We start from the raw sequence: 22034 nt of genomic DNA, 5'->3' as shown, positions 1-22034 counted from the left end.
TATATAATAATTTGTCTAAATATTATTTGTTTGTTTGTTACAGCTACCCCCATCATCCCTATGACGTGAGCGCGCACACACAAGCCACAGTACACACACAAACGAACAAACATGTCGTCCAAAGCTATCTACGAGGCGACGGGGAAAGACCTTATTAATAGGTAATGTACCATTTTATGTATTATATGCTTTCCTTTTATAAAGGGCTATAAAAGCCTTGTATGTGTCCCACTGTTGCAAAGGCCTCTTTCATTCCTGTCTGTCCTGTGCCATGCTCCGACACAATAGACCCGCAAATGTTATATCATCATGTCACCTACGTCGCGCGTCGTGGTCGGCCTCGACAACGATGTCCATCGTGTCGTGTCCAATCTTTCACCAACCTCGCCCATTTCTCCGGATCGATTATTTCCTATTAACTAAATTTAACCCATTAATGTCCCACTGCTGGGCAAGGGTCTCCTCCCGTAATGAGAGAGGGGTCAGGCCTTGAGTCCACCATGCTGGCCAAGTGCGGGTTGGGGACTCTGCATGCCCTCAATAAATGTTTTAAACAAATTTTAGGCATGCAAGGTTGCATTACGATGTTTTCCTTCACCGTTAGAACAAGTGATAATTATTACTAATATAACTAATACACATATAATTTGGAAAAGTTATTGGTGTGTTGCCTCGGGTTCGAACCTGCAACCACTTGCGTGGGAGGTGCCAATTAAACCACTGGGCTATCACTGCTTAGATTATGATTGTTTACTATGATTATTTTATTTCACAAAATGGTGGTTAAGATGGTCGCCACGCCACTACCAGTGTGTTGGGAGGTCGTGGGTTCGATTCCCAAACGGAACAATTGTGCCATCCACAAATAGTTGTTTCGGATCTGCTTGTACTTTGTGTCCGTTGTTTGTATGTTTGTAAAAGTCCCCGCGACACAAGCAGATGTTAAGGCAGGAGCTGTCTTTTTCGTAAAAAAAAAATGTCAAATACTCACAAAAAAAATGGAAATTTTTCAAAAGTGTTTAATAAAGACCTGTTGTAATAGTAATTGTTTTTCTTTCAGGCATATAGCTTCAGGCACCGCATTAGTGCCATGTCGCTTCGCCACCTTCGAGCAGGGGACCATATGGGAAGATGAATTAGGAAAGAATCCCTGGCTTACTAAAGAGGTAAGACTTAATTATTATATCAAAAATTAAGATATTTAAGATAGTTACTTAATAGTATATTGAGATAGTATCTTTTTAGGGTTTCGTAGTCTTTGTCCTAGCCGGTATCCGGCTACAGCGGCCAGTTTAATTGAAACTGAAAACTGAAATTTTCACAAATTATGTATTTCAGTTGCTGCTCTAACTGCTTGTACTAAAAATAAAACGAATACACACTTAATATATTAAGGGGTCCCCATAAATTAAACGTGTTTTTTAGTATTTTTTGGATTTTGGTGGTATGCAACCCTTTGTGTGCCCGAGTCCGACTCGCTCTTGACCGGCTTTTCTGTTTGCACTTTTTCCTTATCCCACGTTAAGTGGGGTCGGCACAGCATGTTTTCAATTTAAAATGTCATCAAAATCGGCCAAGCAATTGGCCGTGAAAGCGTAACACACAGACAAACAGTTTTCCCACCAATTTTGCCTAGCTATGATTATCTAAGCAAATTAATGTCTGCAACGCAATTAATATTGAGATAATATGTGCAAGTTCATTCATCAATCGGACCATAATATGTTAATCACTGATTTTATCTATATACCTACCTATTATTATGTGCAATTATTATTCATCTATAGATTTATAGATATAAATAAAAATGAATCATCATATTTATTTATTTATTGTACTTTTACAATTTACCTTAATCTATTAACTCGCCAAACTTATTAATTTAACGGCGAGAATGCGCTCTTACTGACTAACATGACATACTTAAATAACGAAACAAACAATAATCAGGGAATTAAAAGAAAATAATAAATATCAACAACAAACTAAAAATTAAATTAACATTTAAACCAACAAAATTGGAAAAACATAAAATAATGCTTCTTACAATGTAAGTAGGTAGTTATTAGGAACTTTATGTATTACTAGCTGACCCGCGCAACTTCGCTTGCGTCACATGAGAGAATGGGTCATAATTTTCCCCGTTTTTGTAACATTTTTTACTGGTATTCTTCTCTTATTGGTCTTAGCGTGATGATATTTAGCCTATAGCCTTCCTCGATAAATGAGCTATCTAACAGTGAAAGATTTTTTTAAATCGGACCAGTAGTTCCTGCGATAAGCGCGTTCAAACAAACAAACGAACAAACTCTTCAGCTTTATAATATAAGTATAGATTTTTATAGATAAGAAATCTATACAAATAATTAATAAATAAAGAGAATAATAAGAAATTATTTATTGTTGTTATTGTTTAATTGTAGCCTATATGTCGCCTAGACTTAGTATACAACAAAAAAAGTTTCATTCATATCTGTCCAGTAGTTTCGGAGATAAGCGCGTACAAACAACCATGAAAACAATTTTTTTTGGACGAAAAGTGTTTAAAACCCCTCTGTTTGATTATTTCGTAAATAAATTAAATGTTATATACGCGTCTTTTTTACTACATTTTTTGGGAAAATGAGAAAATTACTAAAGTCAAGCCGGCCGTTATGTTAAATACCTGAACAATAAGCAACACGAAAACTTAATCTGACAATTGAACCTGGCACTTCCTGCATCGTAATCACATTATCAAGACCACCATAACAGTTATCAATAACAATAAAAGCTTAATTAAACCTGTTATCAGTCAGCTGTTCTCTTATCAATTGTAATCAAATGATCTAATTACTTAATTCTAATGATAAAGTATGATTGTATCTGCAAAGATATGATTCAGACATTGAGGTATTGCGATGTATTAAGTTCGATTTCCGTTTTGATCAAAATTTGTTATCTTTACTTTTCACTTATAAAGCTGAAAAGATTGTTTATTTGAACACGCTATTCTCAGGTACTACTGGTCCGATTTGAAAAATTATATCAGTGTTAGATAGCCCATTTATCGAGGAAGGTTAAAGGCTACATATCATCACGCTACGACCAAAAGGAGCAGAGTACCAGTAAAAAATGTTACAAAAACGGGGAAAATTTTGACCCATTCTCTCTTACGTGACGCAAGCGAAGTTGCGCGGGTCAGCTAGTGAATAATAAAGTTGAAGTTTGTTTGTTTGAACACGCTAATCTCAGAAACTACTGGTCTGATTTGAAAGATTATACCAGTGTTAGATAGTCCATTTATCGAGGAAAGTTATAGGCTATATATCATCACGATACGACCAATAAGAGCAGAGTACCAGTAAAAAATGTTACAAAAGCGGGGAAATTTTTGACCCATTCTCTCTTGTGACGCAAGCGAAGTTGCGCGGGTCAGCTAGTCTTTCATACGAACGAATCCGCGCGTGGAAACTAGTGTTAAATGAGTTAGTCATGAGATCATTATTTATCTTTAAAAATAAGCCAAGTCACGCGCTTTTACTAGTGATAATGTAATCTTTCAAATATTATGATTCATATTATGATGATATGATCTGTTTTACCTATAAATATACTATCATAAATTGCATAGTTACTATCTATAGTAGGTGTAGGTATTGCTAAACAACTTGATCACAAGTAGATATTATAAAGTAATAGCTAACCCGCGTAACTTCGCTTGCGTCACATAAGAGAGAATGGGTCATAATTTTCCCCGTTTTTGTAACATTTTTTACTGGTACTCTGCTCCTATTGGTAGTAGTGTGATGATATATAGCCTATAACCTTCCTCGATAAATGTACTATCTAACACTGAAATAATTTTTCAAATCGGACCAGTAGTTCCTGAGATTAGCGCGTTCAAACAAACAAACAAACAAACAAACTAACTCTTCAGCTTTATAATATTAGTAAGATTCTTCTGTAAGTGTGTATATCACTGAACTTCTCTTAAACGACTGGACCGATTTTGATGAAATTTTTTGTGTGTGTTCAAGGGGATCTGAGAATGGTGCAGATTCACAATTTTGTCCGCTGGACAATGTTTTTTATTTAATTTTAATGGCAAAACAACGTTTGCCGGGTCAGCTAGTATTATTATAAATCCAAAAGTTCGTGAGTATTAGTATATAATAGTAATAGTATATGTATGTAGATTGTAGATACTAGCTGACCCGCGCAACTTCGTTTGCGTCACATAAGAAAGAATGAGTCAAAATTTCCCCGTTTTTGTAACATTTTTTACTGCTGCTCTGCTCCTATTGGTCGTAGCGTGATGATATATAGCCTATAGCCTTCCTCGATAAATGGGCTATCTAAGACTGAAATAATTTTTCAAATCGGACCATTAGTTCCTGAGATTAGCGCGTTCAAACAAACAAACAAACTCTTCAGCTTTATAATATTAGTATAGATGATACTTTTTACCTCGGGAAATTTTCGCGGGCATAAATAACTTGATCATACGCTTTACAGATGCCAAACAATGATTTGCAACATCCTTATCATAATTTTAATAGATTTTATCTGTTCTCTTAACTATACTATTATTAAACTTGCTAAATCATGTTGACTTTGATTTTTTGTTATCTTAAATGACGGATGGATTATTTTGTATGTATAGATGAAGAGATTTGACGTTGCTTTACGGATATACCTACTATTAATAAAATTCATTGATAAAATGGTTATTTCTAGAGTTGTCATATTATGTATTTATAGTGCATTATATTACATAATAAAAATAAATAAAATTTGTAAATATTCATATATTAGAATGTAATGTTACGTATAAATAAATTAATAACAATATTTTAGATATTGTATCATGGAGAATAAAAATACGAAATTCAAATTTTAATTTTAGTAATTAAAATAAATAAATGTAACCAATTAATGTCCCACTGCTGGGCAAGGGTCTCCTCCCGTAATGAGGGAGGGGTTAGGCCTTGAGACTACCACGCTGGCCATTACGAGTTGGGGAGTTTGCATACTTTCAAGAACTGTTCTAAAGAATTCTCAGGCATGCAAGGAAGGTTGCAGCACGATGTTTTCCTTCACCGTTATAACAAGTGATCAATCATTATTTCTAATACACAAATAACTTGGAAAAGTCATCGGTGTTGCCTCGTTCGAACCTTCAACCACTTGCGTGGGAGGTACCAACTTATACCAATCGGCTGTAGTCTAATATATAAAATTCTCGCGTCACTGTTTTCGTTGCCATACTCCTCTGAAACGGCTTGACCGATTCTCATGAAATTTTGTGGGCATATTGACTAGGTCTGAGAATCGGCCAACATCTATTTTTCATACACCTAAGTGACACAATTTTTTTTAAATGGCAAAGCAACATTTTCCGGGTCAGGTAGTATTTATATATATATATATATTATATACTTTATTTACTAATATAACCTCTCTCTTTCCAGCAACTGGTAGTGAAACCCGACCAGCTGATCAAACGTCGAGGCAAGCTCGGTTTAGTCGGCGTGAACAAATCGGCCGCCGACGTCAGAAAATGGCTCAGCGAACACATGAACAAGGAGCAACAGATAGGAGCCTGCTCCGGAAAGCTGAGGCACTTCATTGTAGAGCCTTTCATCAAGCACGATGCGGTGAGTTTGAGAATAACGCCATCTAGTTACGAAACTTTAAAACAGATTGCTGACTGAAGTAGCTCCATCTAGTAGCGAGTGTGTGAACTAGGAAGCAACAGGTAGCGACATCTGTTGTTCAAATGTCGTATTGTGTGTGGTAGTATGAAGTAAGTATGCTAGGTAAAGTGATGGGTATGTAAATGGCTCAGCGAACACATGAACAAGGAACAACAGATAGGAGCGTGCTCCGGAAAGCTCAAGCACTTCATTGTAGAGCCGTTCATCAAGCACGATGCGGTGAGTTTGAGAAACACGCCATCTAGTTATTAGACTTTCAAACAATGAGACATTTGGTGAAGTAGCTTCATCTAGTAGCGAGTGTGTGAACTAGAAAGGACCAAGTAGTGACATCTATTGTTCAAATTGCGTACTGTCTGTATATAACATATGTTTGACGTACACGTATATGTAGGTGTACGTCTGTAAACGACCATGTAAAATAATATGCAACTGATTTCTTCAAGTTAGAAGCAGTCGTTAACAGTAGTCAGAAGCTTGAAAGTCTGACAACCAGTCTTACCGGAGGGTATCGTGTTATAACCCAGGTAACTGTGTTGTGGAGGTCAGATAGACAGTCGCTTCATGTAAAATACTAATATTCAGCTGCACCCGGTGAAACTGGAAGCCGACTTCAACATAGTTTGGAAGAAGGGCTAGACTATGATGAACCTATTATTTAAGTATTCAAACACTACATAATCAATGTTACAAACATATTAATCTTGTCTCCACAGACCGAGGAGATGTACCTGTGCATCCAGTCAGGCCGTCGCTCTGACACCATACTGTTCCATCATCAGGGCGGCGTGGATGTAGGCGATGTTGATGCCCTCGCTCTCAGACTAGAGGTAAGAACACATGATATTTTATGGTTTACTACCATATTTTATTTTATGGTTCATGCTACCATATGTCGGCAGAAAATGGGCATAATATCACCTTTTCAAGGTTATAATCTATCATTGTGTAAAATTTTATCCGAATCGATCTAGCCGTTTTGACGTGAACAAATTTTCACATAAGGTATTTTCACTAAATACATATCTTTGAACAGTTAGTGCCTGGAATACTTGTATGATAACATATTTTGTTTCGTACAGATCCCTGTGGACACATTCCCCACTGGTGAGGATATCGAAAGGACCTTGCTCAAGAATATCAAATCAGCTTCCATTAAGAGGTATGTGTTAAGACATAAATTTAATTATATTTTCTATATAATATAATAAAATCTATGTTAATGCTCTTACACATAATATTATAATACCCTGTTGCCTGTGTTAAACAACTCTCAGACATGCAAGGTTTCATCACAATGTTTTATTGAACAGAGCGTCTCCGTGCTTCGGAGGGCACGTAAAAAGTCGGTCCCGGCTGTTGTCTACTAAGAAAACAGTCGTTAAGCCACGTCAAAGGCCTTTCGGGCGGCTTGAACAACTTTGACACTAGGTTGACCACTAACCATACGATAGATAGATACCTAACATATATTATTTTTGTTTCAGAATCCTAACCACCTTCCTCCTATCTCTGTACCGTGTGTACGTAGACCTGTACTTCACGTATATGGAGATAAACCCCATCGTGGTGACCAACGAACGTATCTACCTCCTCGACCTGGCCGCCAAGCTGGACCAGACGGCCGACTTCATCTGCGCGAAGAACTGGGGCGAGGTGACGTTCCCGCCGCCCTTCGGACGTGACGCGTACCCTGAGGAGGCGCATATTGCTGATTTGGACGCCAAGAGTGGTGCTAGCTTGAAGGTAAGGGATGGTGTCTAGGTTTAGATGTGGATGGGTGAGCGTTTTAGATGAAATTTTTTTGTGTAAGTTAGGTATGATTGCTGGACGCTACGATTGTCTCTAGCGTGACGGCTATGTGTGTAATGGAAAGCAATGTAGTCTAGGTTTGAATGTGGATGGGTGATCTTTTTAGGAACAATTCTTCATAGTGGCTTCGAAGGTAGGTCTGTGTATTGTGAAGTCTAGGATTCGATTCTTTGGTTAAGTTCTTGTTGTGTCAAGTGAGTGTTGATTATGGAGTGCGGGGTTTGGTTCCCCGGTCAGTAGTGTCAGGTGACTATGGGTTCAATACCCTGTTAGTCAAGCTGGACCAGACGGCTGACTTCATCTGCGCCAAGAACTGGGGCGAGGTGACGTTCCCGCCGCCCTTCGGACGTGACGCGTACCCTGAGGAGGCGCATATTGCTGATCTGGACGCCAAGAGTGGCGCTAGTTTGAAGGTAAGGGATCGTGTGTGGGCGTAGATGTGAATGGGTGACCACAAATTGAAAAGTGACGTGCGAATATTAGTTTAGTTAAGTGTAAGGAGTGTAGCTAAGGAGGATTTTGTTTTGGTAGGTCCAAGTGTTGATTATGGAGTCTAAAATTTGCATTCTATGTCGAATTTTGTAGTTATTCATGTAGTTTTAAGTTTTATATTGGTTGTGTCGTTTAGGCTTATGCCAATAGCCGCCTTTACACACACACTGTATCGCATGTTCTTATTATCGTACAGTACTACGCACGGGAAAGCAGTGCGCTCTGAGAGAGCGATTTTCTTCGCGATTTTCTTGACAGATGAGCGCGGCGCGTGGTCTTTCCTTTCCCCTTACACGCGAGCTCTTTCACGCGCGATTGTTGTTTCATGCGCGATATTATGTGTGTGTAAAGAGAGCTAATAAAGAGTTGTGTGTTTTGTTCCCAGCTAACAGTACTAAACAAGTCGGGTCGCATCTGGACGATGGTGGCCGGCGGCGGCGCGTCCGTGGTGTACACCGACACCATCTGCGAGCTGGGCGGCGCGGCCGAGCTCGCCAACTACGGCGAGTACTCCGGCGCGCCCACCGAGAGCCAGACCGCCGACTACGCCAAGACTATCTTCAGTCTCATGTGCAGGGAGAAACATCCTAATGGCAAGGTATGAGGTTTTGTTAGTATGTGACAAATTGATGGATAGGGAGGCCGGTAGATAGATAGATAGATGGATAGAAAGATGGATAGATAGATAGGCTGGTAGATAGATAGATAGATGGATAGATAGATAGATCGACACATAGATAGATAGATAGATAGACTGATTTTCAAAATAAAATGGTATTACCGGTGATATTTTACTGTAAATATTAATGCATGGATAAAGATTCACAGTATGGGATAGGGTTAGACTTTGAGTCCACTTCGGTGACGAACTGTTAATGAAAAGTATTATTTTATAAAACTCAGCATGAAATCTTGTAAACGTAAATTTATTCTTAAGTTTGATCACGAATTTTCAATGAAAAATTTCCGAAACCGGTGTACCTTCTTTTATCGTGTCAACGACTCACCATGATGTTACTTAAACAATTGTTGATTAGAAAACTTTAACTACTTTATCCGTCGCCAAGTTAAGCAAATGCAATTCTTGCACTTATGATGAGTATGGATAGAAAAATTATTCTCAAAATTAAAACTTAAACTCTCCAATACAAAAATCCATCTGTCAAACTCAACTGACAGTTCCGTATTCGAGTTTGACAAGTGCAGTGCGTTTACGAAGCATGTTATTCCAGGTGCTGATCATCGGCGGTGGTATTGCGAACTTCACGAACGTAGCTGACACTTTCCGTGGTATCATCACGGCGATCGAGACTTACAAAGATGCGCTGATACAGTACAATATCACTATCTTTGTGAGGAGAGGAGGTCCCAATTATCAGGAGGGACTCAGGTTGGTTAAATTTTAGTATTATTTTCACCTTTTCAAATATGTATTTTCTTCTTTGCAATGTTATTAATCAACATACCTAATTTAATCTCTAACGGTTCGTATACACCATTTTATTTTTTCTTATTATAATTTTATGGATTAACTGTGTGGCGCGGTTGGTAATGTATGTAACTGCTAATCATGACGTCTCGGGTTTGATACCCAATATTTATTAATAATGTTACAATATTTATCAGTAGCAACCCGGAGTTTGGTAACCGGTCTTTAGGTTTCTTTCAGTGAGCTCGTGAGGTACCCAAATATCGAGCTTTTTTGTGTAGAGAAAACATTTTATTACAAGTTCATTCATACTATAATGCGAAAAGACTTTTTCCGCGACCTAATATATAATTACTTACTTACTAACATATATATTTGTATTTCAGACAAATGCGTGAAGTAGGCCACCGTCTCCGCATCCCGCTGTACGTGTTCGGTCCCGAGAGCAACATGACCGCCATCGTGGGTCTCGCGCTGGGCCAGACCCCCATACCCAAGGAACACCAGCTGGACTTCGCACCTAAACAACTGCCGAAACCACAGACCGCTGTAAGTGTATTTCTATTTATATTTCTTCTATTTTCAAAAAGACAACTCCCGTATTAAGAATTGCTCTTGTGTCGCGGAGACTTTTACAAACATACAAACAACGGACACAAAGTACAACCAGACCCGAAATAATTATTTCTGAATCGCACAAATAACTGCTCCGCGTGGGAATCAAACCCACGACCTCCTGACGCAATGGTATTAGCGTGGTGACCTAAACCACTGCGCCACGGATGCAGTCACATACATAATTACATTCAACTTTTAAGTGCCTCTGTGACGCGGGCGGTATTGTATGCGATTACCGCCCGTCAGCCGCCCGTAGCCAGTTGCGCTCCCCGGTACGATCTGTGGGTTAAGCAAACTTTGGCGCGGTCATTCCATAGATGGGTGACCGCATAGTGGTATTTGAACTGGGCATCTCCGTGCTTCGGAGGGCACGTAAAAAGTCGGTCCCGGTTGTTGTCAATTAAGATAACAGTCGTTAAGCCACATCAAAGGCCTTCGGGCGGCTTGAACAATTTTGATACTAGGTTGACCACTAACCATACGATAAGAAGAAGACCGCCCAAGAGGTCTCAGATTCGAATTCTGAATCGGACCAAAAAGTGTTTTAAGTTTTAAAAAAGCCCAAATGTTGCCCGGAGTTAGTAAGTTGAGGTCGTAGACCTCCGTGCCTCGAAGAGCACGTGTCGCCTTCAGTCCTGCGTCTGACCTCTCACTGGTGGTGTTCGTCACACCGCACTATGAGAGCGATGTAATAGAGAGTGTACCTGTGTATTGTACACACACTTGGACACTATAAACAGAGTCCGGCACAGTTGGCTGGTTTCAATGAAACTGGCCGCAGACCCGGTTGTTGCCTAAGATAATCGTTAAGCCATGTCAAAGGCCTTCGGGCTTGAACAAATTTGACAATAGATCGACCACTAACCATACGATAAGAAGAAGATTTAATTACTTTACTTGGAGCCATTTTTAACCTGCAATTTTTTTATATATTCTTTAGGTACTTTAAGTTTCTTTTAATATTTTTTACCTTTTTAAGGGATATTAAGTTCTTGTGTCGGGTGTATTTTAAATTTTTTATTAAATTCTTTATTTCTCTTACTAAAACTAACTGTATCCTTTCTTCACAGCCCAAACCCAAGATCGAGTTACCAGAGCTGACTCAGAAGCTGTTAGACCTGGTGTGCTCGCAGGCTCCCACCAGACAAGACCTGGGGCAGGGAGTCAGCACCGCACAGACACTCTTCACTGATAGAACTAAGGCTATCATATGGGGCATGCAGAATAGGGCTATTCAGGTAACTATTATAATAAAAATAATAATATACCTACATCATACATTTTAGAAATATTAAAGCAGTCGAAAAAGTCCTCTTCTTTGGCTTCGGCCCCACGCACGCCTTCCAAAAATCCGGGACTTCATAGTCCCGAGATGAGGTACAGACGTACATAATAATATATAAAGGCGCCCATAGCCAGTTGCGCTCACCGGTCGGAAACGATCCGTGGGTTAAGCAACCCTTGGCGCGGTCACTCCATAGATGGGTGACCGCGTAGTGGTATTTGTACTGGGCGTCTCCGTGCTTCGGAGGGCACGTTAAAAGTCGGTCCCCACTGTTGTCTACTAAGATAACAGTTGTTAAGCAATGTCAAAGGCCTTCGGGCGGCTTGAACAACTTTGACACTAGGTTGACCACTAACCATACGATAAGAAAAAGAGGTAACTATCAGCTAAGAAAGGATTTTGATTAATTCTATCCCTAAGGGGATAATATAGGGGATGAAAGTTTGTATGAAAATTCTATTCGGGCAAAAGCTAGTTCATATTATATGCTGTGACTAAAGTCTATTAAATTAGTAGAGCCTTGCACTGGCACGTACTATCGAACCAACTGAATCATGACCCATTTTGCCGATAATTCGTTTGACACCGTCAAAACAGTAAGAATTTCATCTTTATCGTCAAAGTTGCACTTAGGACATTTTAAACATGCATACGACTGTGTTATGATGTATTACGACTACAGTCAACTTTGACCTTTGTTATTACAGTACATAGATACGTTTTCGATAAATCACTCTTAATTTGAATCGAGAATGTTAACAGTCTAAACTCTTTTCACTACGAAAAAACCTATTTGTGTCAAATATCAAAAAGCACGTCATTTAGAAATCTGTGAAACGATTAGGGTAACCACTATAGTCATTGCCCATCATGCAGTGATTGCCAATGTTAAGGAATAATATGTTTATTTTAATTTCTAAAGTAATCAGTTCAAATTAATTGCGATATAATAATATGTCACTTTTATAATATTGGTAACACTTTTAATTTATAGAACTCATGTCCGACGTTTGTGCGACAGGTGTGTAGTTCGAAAAGAAAAAGTAAGTTTGTTGCAATATTTGTTAAGGATAACACACATTTGAATTAACAGTATTCGCTAGTATTTCTGGTTTTTAAGTGTTTTATTTTGAATAAGTATAAAGTTATGGAAACAAAGGACTGATGTTCTTTTAGAAATAATATTTAAGTTGCGTTTCTAACTGAGTTTATGTCAATGTTTTACTAAATAAAGATAATACTGACCAAAATTGAGTACCAATTCCTTAATCCTTAACCGGGTAATAACTATGCTGGTTACCCTATATTATTTGATTTTTTATAGTTATATTATTTCCTATAATGGCCGAATAAACCATGTCCTGAGTGGGTATCGAACCCACTCCTGACGCGTCGCAGTCGTACCATCAACCCACTACGCCACGGAGCCAGTTGAAAACGGTAGCAAATCATTATTGTATTGGCGCACAAAGATTTGTCGCAATAATGACAGATAACAAATTCATCACCAAGGAAACGTAGGTTCAAGCGAATTTCGACCTACGTGTATATAGACGTGTTTTAGAAAATGAGCACATGGTGGGTCATAATTCAGTTTGTTCGATAGTACATTTTATCTAGATATTTGTGTTTTTTTTTAAATCCATTAATGTCCCACTACTGGGCAAGGGTCACCTCCCGGAGTGAAGGAGGGGTTAGGCCTTGAGTCCACCAAGAATGGAGGACATTGCATACCTTCAAGAATTACTGTGTAAACAATTCTCAAACATGCAAGCGGGTTGGGGACTTAGCATGCCCTCAATAAATGTATTAAACAATTTTTAGGCATGCAAGGTTACATCACGATGTTTTCCTTCACCATTATAACAAGTGATCATTATTTCTAATACACATATTACTTGGAAAAATCATTAGTGTGTTGCCTCGGGTACGAAACCTCGACCACTTAGGTGGGAGGTGCTTCTCAAATCATCATAGAATAAGGCCTTATTTTATAAATGTTTTTATACTAATATAGTTTTTCTTTATTCCCAGGGAATGTTAGATTTCGACTACATATGCCGCCGCACGGAGCCGTCTGTAGTGGCCATAGTGTACCCCTTCACGGCTGACCACAAACAAAAGTACTACTTCGGCAACAAGGAGGTGTTTATACCCGGTTAGTATGCATAGACAAGTTATTTTACTTTTCCGCTCGTTTAAATATTTATTTTGATCAAAACCCCGTTTTTTTTAAATAAAATGTTGATGAGGTACTCTGTAGAATACTTAAAAAATAATATTTTTAATTTATTTACTATTTTTATTTATTTATTCTTTAAACTTATAAGTATTTTATTATATCATTATAAAATAATATTTTTGACTTCAAATTTACGTTTAAATTTATTTATTTACTATTTTTCTTTATTTATTCTTTAAATTTATAAGTATTTTATTATATTGTTATAAACAAATATAAGCTAATGACGTCATGCGACTTTTTAACTCGACCAATCGCCGTAATTATTTGATTTTGTACAAAAAGAAAAAATATATGTTTATGGTATTTTTTTACGACGGACAAAAAAATTATTTAAAAATGTCGTAATTCCTATTACACTACTTTTTAAAAAGTATAAGATATTTCATGCCATTTTCACAAAGTCACTGTCACCTTAACTAGTAGATAGGTTATCTGACACTTATTAAATTATTAAAACTTTATAAATAATATTTTTGTTTCAGTATTCTCTGACATGGACGTAGCTATGCGTAAACACCAGGAGGCGACTGTACTCGTCAACTTTGCGTCACTACGGTCCGCTTATGACAGTACTATGCAGGTAAAGTATTTTGAGAAAATAAAATTATAAAATATACTAGTGGCCCGCCCTGGGTGCGCCCGGGTTAGTGGGTATTTTAATCGTAACTTACTGTCCTGGTGGCCAGCGATTCGAATAAAATTTGGGTAAATAAAAAAATAACTAATAACCCATTAAAGTTCTGCTGCTGGGCGAGGGTCTCCACCCGGAATAAGGGAGGAATTAGGCCTTGAGTCCACCACGCTGACCAAGTGCGGGGACTTTGCATACCTTCAAGAACCATTCTAAAGAACTGCCATTATTTCTAACTCGCGTGGGAGGCGCTACTTTAACCAAATAAAAATAATTGAAAACTTTTCTTTAGTCCGGTCCGATTTCTTCATTTCACCACGCCTGAAAATAGTTTCAGCAATTTAGCCATGAAAACTTAGCATACTGATTAACTTACTATTTGTTACATGTATTTATTATGTATTATTAAAACATAAATGTTTTGTACCACAGGCGATGCAGCATCCCCAAATCAACACGATCGTGATCATCGCTGAAGGTATCCCTGAGAACATGACCAGGAAGATCATCAAGCTTGCTGACACCCGTGGGGTAAGCACACATTATATCTATATATTTTTACACATAATGGTACCAAACAAGTATATGGCATATCGGTTTGTAGCTTGTCTTACTATTTCATGGATATGATTACAGTTTTTGTCAGTATTTTAGCTACAAAGATATTTTTTGTATAACATTTGCGACTTGGTTATTTTTTTCTGCAAGCTATACTTGACATATCAGAACGTGCTCCCAACGCTATATTTTTGTCGACATTTGCCGATGAAAGCGTCGTGAGCTCTTTCTGATTTGTCGAGTATAGCCGACCGTGGTGGTCAAAGGGTTAAAGAAATTCTTAGTGGCATCCTAAAACTTAGAATTTGGCTCCCTTTATGTGGTCAATTGATTATCATTTAGATACTTGATTCTAAGTTAGATTCCTCTTCTTCTTCTTAATTCCTACGAAATGTGACAATATTTTAGCATCATATGGTTTCTGTGAGGATCAATCGCTGAGGTTAAGCAGAGTTTTTAACAGTCGTCAACAGTAGTCAGCTGTCAGAAGCTTGAAAGTCTGACAACCAGTCTCACCGAAGGGTATCGTGTTTATAACCCAGGTAACTGTGTTGTAGAGGTCAGATAGGTAGTCGCTCCATGTAAAATACTGATATTCAGCTGCATCCGGTGAGACTGGAAAGACTCCAACATAGTTGGAAGAAAGTCTAGGCTGATGATGATTTAAAATATTCAGTTGTTTGTTTGTTTATTAATAAATAATTCTATTTTTTAGGTGAACATAATCGGTCCGGCAACTGTGGGTGGTATAAAACCTGGTTGTTTCAAGATCGGCAACACAGCGGGCATGATTGACAACATTGTAGACAGCAAGTTGTACAGGCCTGGCAGGTAAATATAACTATATAGTACTGTTTAACTATATGTGTCTTAGGTTCGGTTTCTGAGGTACATTTAGCGGTAGTTTATCTATTTAAACTGTCATTTTTATATGAGCTTAAACGCTATTGAATATTAGGTTGGGGAAAAAGTCTTTTCGCATTATAGTATGTACTAGCTGACCCGCGCAACTTCGCTTGCGTCACATAAGAGAGAATGGGTCATAATTTTCCCCGTTTTTGTAACATTTTTCATTGCTACTCCGCTCCTATTGGTCGTAGCGTGATGTTATATAGCCTATAGCCTTCCTCGATAAATGGTATATTGAACTTTTTTTTTCTGTTCCTGAGATTAGCGCGTTCAAACAAACAAATCCTTCAGCTTTATAATAATATATATATAAGCTTTATAATAATATACTAGCTGACCCGCGCAATCTCGCTTGTGTCACATGGGTTAAGATTTTCCCAGTTTTTAATTTTTCGTTGCTACTCCGCTCCTAATGGCCGTAGCGTGATGGTATATAGCCTATAGCCTTCCTCGATAAATGGACTATCTAACACTGAAATAACTCTTAAACAAATCGGACCAGTAGTTCCTGAGATTAGCGATTTCAGACAAACTCTTTAGCTTTATACTAATACTAGCGGACCCGACAGACGTCGGGTCCGCTAGTGTCTAATAAATTAAAAAATAATTAAAAAAACATTATCCAGCGGACAAAATTTTGAATCTAAACCATTCTCAGATCCCCTTGAACACATACAAAAAAAATCATCAAAATCGGTCCAGTCATTTAAGAGAAGTTCAGTGATATACACACTTACAGAAGAATTATATATATAAAGATGTTTTTGACATTTCATAAAGAGTAGCTGGTTTGACTGGTAGACAACTACCGTATTCTTGCTTTATGTATTAATATATTATTATAGATTTATTTACAAATGTGTTTGTATTTCAGCGTGGCGTACGTGTCTCGGTCGGGCGGCATGAGCAACGAGCTCAACAACATTATATCTAAGGACGCGGACGGGGTCTGCGAGGGGGTCGCTATCGGCGGCGACAGATACCCGGGCACCACCTTCATTGACCATCTGTTGAGGTAAATATTATCTTACGTGGATAAGCCACGCTTACCGCGGTGGTTCTGTGGATGGGTGACCATTTCATACATATCTAGTTCCTCCGTGTTTGGAAAAGCACGTTAAATAGTAAGACCCGGTTGTCAATTTCGAAGATATTTGACAGTCGTTAACAGTAGTCAGAAGCTTGTAAGTCTGACAACCAGTCTTACCGAGGGGTATCGTGTTATCCCAGGTAACTGTGTTGTGGAGGTCAGATAGACAGTCGCTCCATGTAAGACACTGGTATTCAGCTGCATCCGGTGACACTGGAAGCCGACTCCAACATAGTTTGGAAGAAAGGCTAAGCCATGCTGATTTATTAGAACATTTTTAATAAAAATACTTAAATTCGATTAAAAAGAGTGGCTAAGGGTTTGTTGGCAGCTCTTCTCATTGGCCCTACCTTCCGAACTGGCGGTAAATTCACTCTCTGTATCATTGACTATCAATAGTGTCTTTATTTGGCACAAATTAATAAATAATTTGATATTATGGTCTTTGCCTCTGTGGCGTGGTCGGTAGTGCAGCCGACTGCTGATCATGTGGTCTCGGGGTCGATTCTTGAGTCGAGTAAAATGCTTTTGATCTTTTAATTATTATATTAGAATATTTCTTAATAGAGTTAATAGTAGTCAGGAGTTTTGTAACATACCCTGTAAATGGCAATTCGGAAAAAGATAGTAAGACAGTGTTTCTTCGTGTTGCTTCTTGCAAATTTCTTCGGATGGGATCTCAAATAGCTTCGTATGATGATAAAGTTGGTGGTGTGAAAATTGGGATGACTTAATCTGAAATGAAAATTTAATTATAAAATCCAGGGGTTTTTAAATTTCTAATTTATAGTTATTAAAGATTATAAGCCAGCCCTTTGTCTTAAAACGAAATTTATTATAGAAATAACAAATAACTAACTTAACTTCCCCCTTTTAGATACGAAGCGGACCCCAACATCAAGATGCTGGTCCTCCTCGGAGAAGTGGGGGGCGTGGAGGAGTACCACGTGTGCAAGGCCATCAAGGACGGCGTGATCAAGAAGCCCATCGTCGCCTGGTGCATAGGAACTTGCTCTGGTAGGTATACTGGCCCACTGCTGGGCAAGACCTTGTGTCCACTTAGTGTGGGATGGTTGTCCCACTGCTGGGCAAGAGTTAAGTCCCGAGTCTTATCAAGTGCGGGAACGGTAGTCCACTTAGTGTGGGGAAGCTGTCCCACTGCAAGGGTCTTCTCCCGTAATGAGGGAGGGATTATACCATGAGTTCACTACGCTGACAAAATGCGGGGACTTTGCATACCTTCAAGAACTGTGTTAAACCACTCTCAGACATGCAAGGTTGCATCACGATGTTTTCCTTCACCGTTAGAACAAGTGATCATTATTTCTAATACACACACGAAAAGTCATTGGTTTGTCGGGCTCGAACCATAGACTACTTGCGTGCGAAATGTATGTTTATTATATAGTATGGCTAATTAGCAGAGAGCTTTATGAGTACTGTACATTTCCGAAGTAATTCAAATCTGAATTTTATATACCTTTTTAATTTAAAATAGATTGTAAGTAACAAAACACTGAACTAATCACAGCTTACACCTAGCTTATTAGTAAGAAAGTTAATATTCTTAACCTTAGTATTACCAATAATATTTTTACAGACATGTTCACGTCGGAGGTACAGTTCGGTCACGCGGGTTCGCTCGCCGGCTCCGCGATGGAGAAGGCGGTGGCTAAGAACGCAGCTCTCAAGGCGTTCGGCGCCGAAGTACCCGATTCTTTCGATACCTTAGGCGTTGCTGTAAATAAGGTAAACTATTTAAATGTAATATATTTATTATATTGTAAAGTTCTTCGTTCGGGAGGAGACCCTAGCCTCGCTATGGGATAGACATGATTTGAAAAAACTAGCCAAATGCGAATTGGATTCACGAACGAACAGTTCCGCAGCATTATTTATATAAATGCCAAAAAAATCCTTTGGTGTATAGGTAAAAAATATATTTTATTCTGTTTTTTTTTTGTAATTGTTGTTACAGGCAACAGAAATACATCATGTGTGAATATTTCAACTGTCCAACTATATTTTCACGAAATACAGCCCAGTGACTCAGACTTATTTTTACAAAAAGTCTCTCCTTATAAGACACTCTATTTAATAGTTGAAACCGCATGAAAATCAACTAACTAAATTTAGAGTTTATCGTGAACAGACAGACGCAACTATATGTATTTTCTAACCAGTTTCTATCCCACTGCTGGCCAAGAATCTCCTCCCAAACGGGGGAGAGGTTGGCCCTTGAGTCCACCACGCTGGCCAAGTGCGGGTTTGGGAACTTTGCATGCCCTCAATAAATGTATTAAACAAATTTTAGGCATGCAAGGTTTCGTAACCATGTTTTATATCAAGTATAATAATATAATTTATAAATTATCAAAATTATATATTATTATTTATTTAATAAGTTCTAACAATACAATTTGTACTACAGGTATACCAGAAGCTGGTGAAAGCTGGCAAAATTATCGTCAAAGAGGAAGTGGAGCCTCCCAAAGTACCTATGGACTACGATTGGGCCAGGGTAAGCATATAACAATATATACATAAATATATCTAATATATAAAATTCTCGCGTCACAGTTTTCGTTGCCATACTCCTCCGAAACGGCTTGACCGATTCTCATGAAATTTTGTGAGCATATTGAGTAGGTCTGAGAATCGGCCAACATCTATTTTCATACCCCTAAGTGACATTTTTTGTATTGATATGGCAAAACAACATTTGCTGGGTCAGCTAGTAATCTATATAGAGGGTGTCCCAAAACTCTACGATAATCTGAGACCAGATTAAAGGCCAAGCTATAGCAGTTCTGGGAAAAATAAAAAATAAGTTCCATATCACTTAGTTCAGCAATAATAGACATTTTAAAAAAAAGTTGAAATTCCACACCCTTGGTCGCATTTTCAAGTCCTGTGATCACCAATGTCACAATTTCGCTGCCTTTTTTTTATTTCGTGATCTCTTATTAAATATGTTATTAATCGTAAAAAAATTAATGCAAAAAACATTGTCAATTTAATAAAAAAAAGCTAAGTTTAAGTGAGTCATGGTTCACAAAAATATCGTTAGTTAACTTTGACGCTTCGTATTGAAAAAAAAATGTACTACAATACCCTTGGCAAGTTATTTCAAAAGATGGCGCATTTAATCAAGATTTCAAAAAAGTGCAACACTTTTTTATTTTTATTTAATTTAAACCCTTTCTTTTTTATAGAAAAGTAATAAAATATTGGTATTTGAACTGGGCGTCTCCGTGCTTCGGAGGGCACGTAAAAAGTCGGTCCCGGTTGTTGTCTTCTAAGATAACAGTCGTTAAGCCACGTCAAAGGCCTTCGGGCGGCTTGAACGACTTTGACACTAGGTTGACCACTAACCATACGATAAGAAGAAGAAGAAGAATAAAATATTTAAATATTTTCTTTGTTATAGAAACTAGGCATCATCCGCAAGCCGGCGGCTTTCATCTCGACGATCTGTGACGAGAGAGGTCAGGAGCTCTCGTACTGCGGAGTACCCATCAGTCAGGTGTTGGAAAGACAGCTGGGCGTCGGCGGCACCATCAGCTTGTTATGGTCAGTAACACTAAATAGTCCAAGATTCCTTTCACCTTAAAAAAAGACCCGCATTAAAAATGGCTCTTGTGTCGCGGGGACTTTTACAAATATGCATACAACGGATACAAAGCACAAAGCGCTCATAGCCAGCGCTCACCGGTAGATAAACGATCTGTGGGTTAAGTAACACTTGGCGCGGACATTCCGTAGGTTGGTGACCGCATAGTGGTATTAGAGCTGATCGTCTTTGTGCTTCAGAGGGCACGTAAAAAGTCGGTCTGGGTTGTTGTCGATTAAGATTACAGTCGTTAAGACGTTATCAGTAACACCAAGTAGTCCAAGATTCCTTTCCTTTCACCTTAAAAAAGACCCGCACTAAGAATTGCTCTTGTGTTGCAGTGACTTTTACAAATATACAAACAACGGACACATAGTACAACCAGACCCGAAACAACTATTTGTGGATTGCACAAATAAGCAAGTTAGCAATACTTGCTGCGGTCATTCCATTGATGGGTGACCGCATAGTGGTATTTGAACTGATCGTCTTTGTGCTTCGGAGGGCACGTAGAAATTCAGTCCCGGTTGTTGTCAATTAAGATAACAGTCGTTAAGCCACGTCAAAGGTCTTCGTTAGGCTTGAACAACTTTGACACTAAGTTGGCTACCAACTATACGATAAGAAGAAGGGCATGCAAGTGGTTGCAGGATTAAACCCGAGGCAACCCACCAATGACTTTTCCAAGTGATGTGTGTATTAGAAATAATTATCACCTGTTCCAACGATGAAGGAAAACATCGTGATGAAACCTTGCATGCCTGAGAGTTCTTTAGAACAGTTCTTGAAGCTATGCAACGTGTCGAACCTGCGCTTGGCCGGCGTGGTGGACTCAAGGCCTAATCCCATTCTCGTTATAGGAGAAGGCCCAGCAGTGGGACAGTAATGGAATAAAATGGTCGACCACTGGTGTGGGTGGGAGGTTCTATACCACTCGGCTATCACTGCTCCCAACTTGTCTCATATTATGGTTTAAAATTATTTTTATATGTTTTTGTCCATAGGTTCCAACGTGAGCTCCCCGACTGGGCGTGCAAGTTCTTCGAGCTGGTGCTGATCGTGTGCGCCGACCACGGGCCGGCCGTGTCCGGCGCACACAACACCATGGTCACCGCCCGCGCCGGCAAGGACCTCATCTCCTCCGTCGTCAGCGGCCTGCTCACTATTGTAAGTGTTATATATGTAGCTGTGACTGCTGATAGTGTGGCCGTGTCCGGCGCACACAACACCATGGTCACCGCCCGCGCCGGCAAGGACCTCATCTCCTCCGTCGTCAGCGGCCTGCTCACCATTGTAAGATTCAGTTTTTTAAAGACAAATCCCGCACTAAGAATTTCTCTTGTGTCGCAGGGACTTTTACGAACATACAAACAACGGACACAGAATACAACCAGACCCGAAACAACTTTTTGTGGTTTGCACTAATTATTGTCTCGTGTGGGGATCGAATCCACGACCTCCCGACGACCGACACGAGCACAGTGCGAGGTGAGGTGCAGGACCACAGGCGACACGTGCTCTCCGAGGCACGGAGGTCTTCGACTTCAACTTCCTAACTCCGGACAATTTCTAAGAAATTCTTAACAGAAATTCTCTGAAAAGACTTTTGGCCCGACCCACTATTCGAACCCGAGACCTCTTGCGGTCGTAGCG

General features: G+C 39.0%; 1 protein-coding gene across 3 annotated transcripts in view; it reads left to right on the top strand.

Moving 5' to 3' along the window:
- ATPCL (ATP-citrate synthase) overlaps positions 1 to 22034 on the top strand; it is a 61648-nt gene that overhangs the window by 32909 nt on the left and 6705 nt on the right. For 2 of the 3 annotated variants that reach the window (XM_076133450.1, XM_076133451.1), the window contains exons 2-21: positions 44 to 161; positions 1061 to 1166; positions 5454 to 5639; positions 6416 to 6529; positions 6782 to 6861; positions 7187 to 7445; positions 8389 to 8601; positions 9236 to 9393; positions 9819 to 9981; positions 11121 to 11288; positions 13370 to 13493; positions 14063 to 14160; positions 14644 to 14742; positions 15485 to 15600; positions 16553 to 16693; positions 17646 to 17785; positions 18369 to 18517; positions 19200 to 19289; positions 20199 to 20341; positions 21386 to 21548. In XM_076133450.1, coding sequence (XP_075989565.1) covers positions 112 to 161; positions 1061 to 1166; positions 5454 to 5639; positions 6416 to 6529; positions 6782 to 6861; positions 7187 to 7445; positions 8389 to 8601; positions 9236 to 9393; positions 9819 to 9981; positions 11121 to 11288; positions 13370 to 13493; positions 14063 to 14160; positions 14644 to 14742; positions 15485 to 15600; positions 16553 to 16693; positions 17646 to 17785; positions 18369 to 18517; positions 19200 to 19289; positions 20199 to 20341; positions 21386 to 21548 — 2760 coding nt within the window. In that variant the 5' untranslated portion in view covers positions 44 to 111. Of the gene's footprint in view, positions 1 to 43; positions 162 to 1060; positions 1167 to 5453; positions 5640 to 5803; positions 5919 to 6415; positions 6530 to 6781; positions 6862 to 7186; positions 7446 to 8388; positions 8602 to 9235; positions 9394 to 9818; positions 9982 to 11120; positions 11289 to 13369; positions 13494 to 14062; positions 14161 to 14643; positions 14743 to 15484; positions 15601 to 16552; positions 16694 to 17645; positions 17786 to 18368; positions 18518 to 19199; positions 19290 to 20198; positions 20342 to 21385; positions 21549 to 22034 lie in introns of those variants that run through there. The other variant, XM_076133452.1, reaches the window with a different exon arrangement.

The sequence above is a fragment of the Anticarsia gemmatalis genome, chromosome 29, assembly GCF_050436995.1.
Source record: "Anticarsia gemmatalis isolate Benzon Research Colony breed Stoneville strain chromosome 29, ilAntGemm2 primary, whole genome shotgun sequence".
In the NCBI taxonomy this organism is placed as follows: domain Eukaryota; kingdom Metazoa; phylum Arthropoda; class Insecta; order Lepidoptera; family Erebidae; genus Anticarsia; species Anticarsia gemmatalis.
Note: the sequence above shows the minus strand (reverse complement) of the source record. Positions and strands in the feature narration are given on the sequence as shown.